The 9,682-nt window shown below is 30.2% G+C and overlaps 1 protein-coding gene across 1 annotated transcript; it reads left to right on the top strand.

Annotated features, from left to right (window-relative positions):
• Window positions 1–3,661: 3,661 nt before the first annotated feature.
• LOC112000044 (uncharacterized) lies at window positions 3,662–5,718 on the top strand. Its single transcript, XM_024032152.2, has 3 exons — window positions 3,662–4,049; window positions 4,725–4,853; window positions 5,367–5,718. The coding sequence occupies exons 1-3, from the start codon at window positions 3,741–3,743 to the stop codon at window positions 5,544–5,546; spliced, it is 618 nt and encodes a 205-aa protein (XP_023887920.1). The 5' UTR covers window positions 3,662–3,740; the 3' UTR covers window positions 5,547–5,718.
• The last annotated feature ends 3,964 nt before the right edge of the window (window positions 5,719–9,682 follow it).

Genomic DNA, 9,682 nt, shown 5'->3' with positions numbered 1-9,682 from the left:
AAGTGTTGCCTGATCGTGTAATTATTGAGTACTATAAAAAATATTAATTTTTTTTTTCATAAAAAATTTCTTAAAATAGTTCGTCAATTGATGTCCTTAGGGTATCAATTAAGTTTTCACATATTCTAATTGACAATGCCTATTTGTAATTGGAACAATACTTTTACTTGGGTTCATTATTAATACAAACATCACTTTTATTACATACTAATCATAAAAAACAATTAGTGATGGTTCTAGATTTTTTTTTTATAAGGTAGTATAAAGAAACTTAAGTTATACAAAATCTAATATAAAGAAAACTTGAATATATCGCCGTAAAAATAAAGATGCAAATATATGAAATTTTATAATTTCCTTTTACTAACAAAATTAAAAAGCACAAATGAACTAATTAATGAGAGATAAAGTAAGAACTAAGAATATTGAAATGAGAGTAATAAAATGAGAGAAAGTATGAAATGATGATATTATTTTTTTTAAGGAAAAATGAAATATAAGAATATTTTTAAGACATGAGTTGAACTACTTATGAATATGAATAATTTGGGGTATTTATTTTTTATTTATTTTAATGATTTTTTTGAAGATTTTATTCATTTGGTGTTGTTTGGCCTATTTTTTTTCTACTATTTAGGCTAATTTTTATTTTTGTTATTGAGGCTTTTTTTTTTTTAATTGAGGATTCCTATATGATATGATCGACATGATTATTGGGGGACCCTTGGCTTTTAAAAATTTCCCTCATCCATCTAATATTTATTTATTTATTTTTTACTAATGCCCCCTCTCCCACCCGGGAAAAAAAAATTCTAGCTCATTCAATGGATGTAATGTCCTGACCGCAGTTGTCTGATGCCCTTATTTGGATCTAACAGTTCTTTTACTTGATGATGGCATCTTTAAGGTTGGCGCTTAGGCTGGTATTGTGGCCAAATCAATTAAGATTTTCTCAAAAAATTGTTGATTGGGCACCTTTGTTGCCATATTCTCATGGTGAAAACTTCTTAACTCAGGAATCAATATTTTTTTACTTATCCGTGCTATATTAGGAAAAAATGACATTTTTTCTTAGCCTAAAGTTGGTAAAAAAATCAAATAGAGTCAGGTGACCAATCACACATTAGAAAAAACCTAATGATTGGTGGTGACTTCACTTACCTTTGGTAATAATAGGTTAAAATCGACTCATTCCATAAGCACCCGCGCCACCACAATGGGTGGTTGACCGTTGCGAGGCATCGACAATAAGTTATCTCTCTGTCTCTTCATTAATTTTAACATGGTATAAATTAGACATGGCAAAACGGGTCAGAATTTTGTGACCTGACCCGACCCGACCTGAAAAATACCTGACCCGAACCTGATTTTTTTGACCTGAAGCAAAAACAAGTTGACCCATGACCCAATTTGTGTTTTTTGCAGGTCAACCCGACCCGACCCGACCCGACCAGAACCATTTTTATAAAACTTTTTTTTTTTGGTAAAAAAAAAGAAGGTAAAATTAAGACAATATTGGTTTAATTGTTTGTTGTGAGCTTTAAGGAAACAATTGATATATTTACATAACTGCATGCAAATTAATTGAAAAATAAATGATTGAGTATTCTGTAATGAGTAAAGATTTTTAGATATCAAATAGTAAAGTACATGCTAAGATAATCTAGTTACAATAGAGTTAAAAACATAGATTTAAAATTGTAGACATGTGTGAGAAACATTCACAAGTGTGAAAATAGTGAAGTCAAAGTATCAAATTAGCATAAATTATGAATGCTTAGACTTATTTTTTTAACAATTTATGTCCAAAATAAACGACTTTTCAAAATAAATTATGATATTTTCTAGAGTGTGTGTTGCTTAACAATAATATGATATTCATAAAAGAGACCATGTATAAATAAGTAAACAACCAAACTTTAATGTATATTTCAATTGAAATAGAGTGCGAACCACAATTGATAATAGATTATAAAATTAATTTTCAAGATTGTAAATTTCTTATATGTTTTTATTCTTTATCAAATGAGTTATCCAATAAGTTATTTGTAATTTTGTTTTATATTTTGGAATGTTGATATTGTGTAGAAATAAAACTTGTGCATTTGTTTTACTTATCTTTGTATTATTTTGTTTTACTTATTTTTGTATTATTTTGTTCAAGATAACAATGTTAGGATTTGTTTAATTTTAAAATTATTGAATAAGTATTAATAAGTTTAGCTGAGTTTATTCTTAATATAAGTGGTGAATTCAGAATAATGCATTTTACATTAAGTAATTTGTTGCATAACTTTCTAAATGGCAAATACATGTTGTTTTCTTTATAAAAAAATAATAATAATAAATTCATGTGAAAAATATGGGTCAACTAGACCCAACCTGACCTGACCTGACCCGAACCGAACTCGACCCGACCTGCCCGTTTTGCCATGTCTAGTATAAATACAACATCTCACATTTTCTAATAAAATTATATTACATAAACATTTTTTTTTTATTGAAAAATAAACATTCTATTAGTGTGAATATATATGTTTGTCATCTTATTGTTCCAATTAACATAAAATTGTCAAAAAGTTAAATCCAATAATGTGGAATTCAAACCTAATAAAGTGTATTAACACCCTAATAATTGTCAAGTTAAATAATTTTTATGTTATTTTAATTATATTAATTTATAGTTTCAAAAAAAATTTATATCAATTTATTTATTAACATCCTAATATTCAAGCTATATTAATTATATTACTTTAATGATATACTTATGAATAAAATTATTTCATTATAGTTTAAAAATAAAAACATTTATGACATCATGGTGAACGACTAGGTTGTTCTGTCCTATTCAACTTCCAAGATTATTGAACGAGGCAATAACCAGTATATTGCGTGGATGGATACATTATAAAAAAGAAAAAAGAAAAGTAATTTTAAGATCCTCAAGTTAGGTTGGTCAATAACTTTTTTGTTTTGAAAAATAGAAGTCAAAATAGAATAAAAATGGTTTTCAAAGATACTTGAAATCATAAATAGAACAAAATACTTTCCATGTTCCACTTTTTTTGTCCTCTATTTTATTTTAAGATGTCCTAAAATATTGTCATGTTTCTAAAAATAAAATTCATTAATTTACTAATGTTCCTATTATACCCCTATTAATTTACTAATTCAATTTTTGGATAAAATTTTTTGGGACAGTTTTGAAAACTTATACATTTTAAAAAAGTATGCAAGATAATAAATGATGTTCTCTTACCGTAAAACTAATTATTTATATAATTTTCTTTTTGCAAGTACAATTTTTATTTGAAAAACTAAGTGATACTATGACCACACTCACTTGAGTGGAGCTACAACCGTAAATAATATCAACAATTATGAAAAAAAGTTGTGTACCTACTATCTACACTAATTATGACCACCCTCACTTAGAAGTCGAATTTTCACAATAAACAATATCAACAATTATGAAAAAAGTTTTTTTTTTCCCCCGAAATAAGTGATGGGATATTCAAGAATTCATGTTAAAATTCAAACATATTTATTAAAAAAAAAAAAAACACAAAACAATTAGAAGGTTCATGTCACACATGCCTTAACTCTACAATGCACCGCTAGTGCGCAGCTTAAAATTTCTTCACTTTTCACCCCCTTTCAAAACCTATATATACTCAAAACCAAAACAGTAAAACCCCAACCTCTCTCAATTTCTAACACAAAACCACCAGACCAAACCCATGGCGAAATACATAACCATTCTCCTCTTCCTCCTCCTTTCTCAAAGCCTTAAACCGGTTCGCGAAGCCGAAGCCGCGGCGAAGCGAAGCATCCACATAACGGACGATCTTGACGATGTCGTTGACGACGAGGAGGACGAGGCCTGGAAGGAGTGGGGCAAGAAATCCACGCCCTCTGCTGACTCCGATCTCCGGCCTTCCGATTTGTCGAAAATGTCGGAGGCCGAAATCCAGGCCGAGATGATGAAGCGGCATTCTGGGCCGTCAATGGGTTTCGTTAAGCTCCGGCTCGGCGTTCTACGGACTCCGGTAATGCAATCTGGGTTTTGTTTTTATTTTGTGTTGGATTACTATGGTGAAAGTCATTGAATATATATGCGTATGTTTCGGCCACTAAATTTGATAATTTGAGTATGGGTTTATGAATGTTTGTGCTAGCTAGTGAAAGTTTTTGAGAACTAAACTGGGTTTTTTAATTTTTCTTCTTTAGATATGTGAATTTAGTGAGTAATGAGTTGCTAGATGAATATATTATTATTTGGATCGCAAATTAATTCAAAGAAAAATTTGAGACTTTAGTTGATTTTAGTTTGAAGTGGGAAATTTTGAAATTTTCTAAGCGGATGAAGGAGTGGGATGTGCTACATTTTCAGAATTTCCAGGTGCCCAATTTTGGAAATTGACTCCTTATCAAGAAAAAATTTAAGGGGATGGCTTAAAACAGAAATAAAGAAAGAAGAAAAAGAATGTTTTTTTTTTTTTTTTAGTATGTAGTGTTTTTTTTTTTTTTTTTATAAGGAAAATAGAAGGAGATTTGTGCTATGGATTGGCTTAAAACAGAAATAAAGAAAGAAGAAAAAGAATGTTTTTTTTTTTTTTTTAGTATGTAGTGTTTTTTTTTTTTTTTTTATAAGGAAAATAGAAGGAGATTTGTGCTATGGATTCAACTGATGGTAAAATGTGTTCTTCTCTTGTTTTCATTAGGACATGGTAGCTGAGATTGCTATGAAATGGACAAAGGTTCTGAGAACTGGAGCTATCGGAGCAAGATTCATGGGTGTTGATCGGAGCACAATCATGTTCACCATGGAAAGAGGCCAAGATACAGCTGAGGTATGTTTAATTCTCCTAATCCAAAAAGGTTAGAGATTTTGTAACTTTTTCCAGTGAAAGCTTTCTCATCAATATTAGATGTGGTGCATTTTTTTTTTTTTTTTTGGGGTAGGATATTCTCTTCACAAATATAAACAAAATCTTCAGCAATTGTTTTCTTCTCCACGAAAAGAGGGGTGGGGAGGATGAGGTTTGAAGACTACAAGTCTTTTCACTGTAAAAAAATATGAGAAGCGCAATTGTATCTCTTGTATGAGTCAAGTGGTAAATGCCAATACCTGAAATATGATCTTTTTGTTTTGTTTTTCTCTTAATAAACCAACAAATGATCTTTATCACTAACAAGAACAAATTTCCCTATGACAATATAAATTTGTAGAAACTAAAAATCCAGCCTCAACTGTTGCATATGTTTTGGGCTAGAATAATGGCCTGCTTCCTTTCAAGTTATTGTGTTCTCCTTTCTGTCTAATTATTGTCTATCTTGAGTTTCTGATATTTGTGTTTTCCCAGTTGAAGGAGTTTGTGTTGGACCAACCAGAGGCATATGAGATCAAGATTGGGGATCAAGCTTTTCGTAGGCCTGGAGATCCTCCTTTAGAGGAAGTTCTTGCAAAGCTCCACAATGAGAAAAACAAGGTGGATAATAATAATCCCACTAAAAATGGAAAGCAATTGAAAGAAGAGTTGTAGTTGACTGGTGATCTTTCTTGTACACAACTACATAATTGACTAATGCATTTCTTCATTAAATTTGCAGTCTCTGGTTGTAGCATCTTCATTCCCCTCCCTCTTCTTTTCTTACATCTTGTTGACCTATATACACATTCAAGATATCATTTATTGTGAGCTTTTGTTCAGTCTACTTCTTGTCTCCATTGTTAAGCATCATAGTTTAGTGCAAACATAGCATTTCATTTTCCTTTTAGGGAATTTAGGATTTTGGTCATCAGATCATATGTTCCTACCCGAGCTATATGGCTCTTACAATTATATACATAGCCGAAACTGTCAACAAGTAGATGCATATGAATGTGGCTAGATAACAGCGATGTATGATAGTGTTTATGATTTATTTAATGACGCAGAGAATAAATATCCAGATATATTACCTTAGCTACCAAGATTTGCTTTTCACCACAATCAATAGAACCTATTTAATTACAACCTTTTACCTTTTGTATTAATAGCAATTGTTCTTGTATCAAATGCACCATTTGCTTCTCCTTCTCTCCTCTGAAACTGCCATGAACCAGCCCAATTTCCCACCCAACCACTAATACCACCTGGTCCACCTCTCTCTACCGCCAAATCACGACCACATACCCACCACATCAAAGTCACAATTTTTCTCCAAAACAGGTTTTCAAAATATCCTTTAAGAAAAACGACGCATAACTTCTACCACAAAGAAAACAATAAAAAGAAAATGTCAAGTTTCAATCATACTCAGAATTACGAGCATGAAATGAACAAGTGAACAAGTGAACAAGTTTGCCATGAAATGAAGTATAATTAGTATAAATTTGCCATTTTTATTTATTTATAATGTTATTGAAATTCAACAATTACCTTCTTTGTCATATCAGCTTATAAATTTAATACAATTAATTATATTAATTTAGACTCTTTTTTATATGTAAAATACTAAAAAAATTAGAAATAAGTAATCAAGAATGGTCCAAAGCAATGCTTCATAGTCCTTTTATATTTTTTGGGTCTGGCTAATGAACATCAAAGTGCATTGGTTAAGGTTTGGTTTTTCTATTGGAGTCGATAAGTTTTTTTTCTAGAGAATCACCCAATATTCAAGTAAATATTATTTATTAGTTTTTATTACAACCCAATGTAGTGAGACCTGCTGGATGCTTCCTTAACTAACGCATTCACACACCTATTAATAAATTTTTTTTTTTTTTTTAATTTAAATGACATGAGACACGTTAAAAAGTATATGTAATTAAAAATCTAATTGAATCTAAACTCTTCGTTTTTTGCTCTTGATAATTCACTTGTCATAAAAATTAAAAAATTAGATGGGACACATGGTGTAAAATTGAGCTTCAATTAAAATTCAATTTAGAATCTAATTAAATTTAGACTCTTTAATTTATACACCTAATAATTCACTTAACACATAAATTTGAAAATTAGATTAGATACATGGCGCAAAATTAAACTCTAATTTATAATTTAATTGGATTTTCTCTCAATTTTGACTATTAATATATATATATATATATATATAAAAAAAAAAAAAAAAAATCACATACTACCATCTCAATTGTAATAGAAAATATTATGAAATTTGTTAAATCATGCATTTATTGGAAAGGAAATGTAAGCCTTACTCTTTAGATAACCAGGAGAAGTGTAACTACTTAATGACCTGTTTGGATTGAGAGAGAGGAAGGAGGAGTGGAGGGGAGTAGAATAGAGTTCTTAAAATAGGCTAATTTCGGGCCAAATTTACTGTACTCCACTCTACTCTACTTCTCTTCCCTCTCCCTTAATCTAAATGATTAAATGAACCATAATGTTATGTTCGGAAGTTTGGAGGGAGAGGAGAGTAAAAGGGAGAAGAGTAGCGGGGAGGAGAGTAGAGGGGAATGATTATCTTTCACCTTATTTGGATGTTTTTAAAATTAAGTAAGGGAGAGGGGAATAATTAGCTTTTCACAGTTTGTAATTTTGTTTATATGATAAGGATAAATTTGATAATTCATTTAGTCAAGCATTTCTATGCTCTACTCTCTTCAAATCTCTTAAATTTGGGAGAATTAAAAATGAGGGGTTAGAAGTAATTAGAACCCCTCCTAATCCCTCATCTACTCTCTTAAAATCATCAAAATAAGGTAATTTAATTTACTTTTCCTCTCTTTACTTTATTAGTTCAAATCTTCCGTCTCATTCTTCTTGCTTTACTATATACTCCACAAGATAAAAATATGCCACATGTCCATCTATTTTGTTAAATGCTAAATTTATGCCTTCTATTATTTCAATTTCCTAAAATAAATAAATGAATAACCCATCATATTTAGGTAATTAAAATAATAAAAACATAAATTTAGCATTTAATAAAATAGATGGACATGTGACATGTTTTTATTTGTGGAGTATATAGTAGAGTAAGAAGAGTTGGACAAAAGATTTGGACTCCTATTTTACTCCCCTCTACTTTTTTGATAATTTGCAATGCATTATTTAAAAACTGGATATACAAGGGGGAAGATCATCCTTACTTCTCTCTATTTTATTCCCCATTCCTCCAAACAAGCTATAAATGTCTTGTTAGAACTTGGAAACTTTGAGCCAATTTAGCCTTTCCAATTTGGTGAGGGGTGGCACATTTCAACGTGTCTTGGTTTCCATTTTCTTCATGTTTTATTCCTTTCTAATTTAGTGACAAAAGACATGTTGAAAGAAGCTTTTATATTATTTAGGAAATTGAAATAATAGAATGTATGAATTTAGCATTTAATAAAATAGATGGACATGTGACATGTTTTTATTTGTGGAGTATATAGTGGAGTAAGAAGAGTGGGACAGAAGATTTGGACTCCTATTTTACTCCTCTCTACTTTTTTGATAATTTGCAATGCATTATTTAAAAACTAGATATACAAGGGGGATAATCATCCTTACTTCCCTCTACTTTATTTCCCATTCCTCCAAACAAGCTATAAATGTCTTGTTGGAACTTGGAAACTTTGAGCAAATTTAGCCTTTCCAATTTGGTGAGGGGTGGCACATTTCAAAATAGCTAGGTGTCTTGGTTTCCATTTTCTTCATGTTTTATTCCTTTCTAATTTCATGACAAAAGACATGTTGAAAGAAGCTTTTATATTATTTAGGAAATTGAAATAATAGAAGGCATAAATTTAGCATTTAATAAAATAGATGGACATGTGGCATGTGTTTATTTGTGGAGTATATAGTGGAGTAAGAATAGTGGGACAGAAGATTTTAGACTCCTATTTTACTCCCCTCTACTTTTTTGATAATTTGCAATGCATTATTTAAAAACTAGATATACAAGGGGGATAATCATCCTTACTTCCCTGTACTTTATTTCCCATTCCTCCAAACAAGCTATAAATGTCTTGTTGGAACTTGGAAACTTTGAGCCAATTTAGCCTTTCCAATCTGGTGAGGGGTGGCACCTTTCAAAATTGCCACGTGTCTTGGTTTCCATTTTCTTCATGTTTTATTCCTTTCTAATTTAGTGACAAAAGACATGTTGAAAGAAGCTTTTATATTAAGAACAAAATTTATCTCCAAATTAGTTTGGATAAAAACTCTACAAACTCCTCATATATCTTTATATTGAGTGTGAATTTTGAAAATTTAACCGTTAGATTGCATGGTCTTATTATATTCTTCATGCATGTAAAATTTCAAGAAAATCAAAGATTAATTGCTATCTCATCAAACAAATGTTAAAATTTCAAATTTTTATGATTTAAAATTGTGTATAAAAAATAAGTTTATTGATCGAATAGTAAATAATATCCAATTTGAATAAAATTTGATGAACATGTTAAGAATATAAGGAACATGAAATTCAATGGTTAGATTTTCAAAATTTACAAAAAAAAAAAAAAAAGAGATATATGAGAAGTTTGAAAAGTTTCTCTCCAAACTAGTTTGGAGAGAAACCTTGTTCTTATATTAATAAGTGTGTGTATGCATCAGTTAAGGAAGCATCCAGCAAGTACCACTACATTTATTTACTTGAATATTGGGTGATTCTCTAGAAAAAACTTATCGATTCCAACAAATAAACCAAACCTTAACCAATGCATTTGAGTTCATTAGCCGGACCC

This window comes from Quercus suber, unplaced genomic scaffold, assembly GCF_002906115.3.
Source record: "Quercus suber isolate HL8 unplaced genomic scaffold, Cork oak 2.0 scaffold_6, whole genome shotgun sequence".
Taxonomy (NCBI): Eukaryota; Viridiplantae; Streptophyta; class Magnoliopsida; order Fagales; family Fagaceae; genus Quercus; species Quercus suber.
Note: the sequence above shows the minus strand (reverse complement) of the source record. Positions and strands in the feature narration are given on the sequence as shown.

Excerpts from the sequence above, each read along its gene's own strand:
- LOC112000044 (XM_024032152.2), top strand. The coding sequence starts at position 3,741 with ATGGCGAAATACATAACCATTCTCCTCTTCCTCCTCCTTTCTCAAAGC. Across the intron at positions 4,050-4,724 it reads TCGGCGTTCTACGGACTCCG|GACATGGTAGCTGAGATTGC; the intron begins GTAATGCAATCT and ends TGTTTTCATTAG. Across the intron at positions 4,854-5,366 it reads GAGGCCAAGATACAGCTGAG|TTGAAGGAGTTTGTGTTGGA; the intron begins GTATGTTTAATT and ends GTGTTTTCCCAG.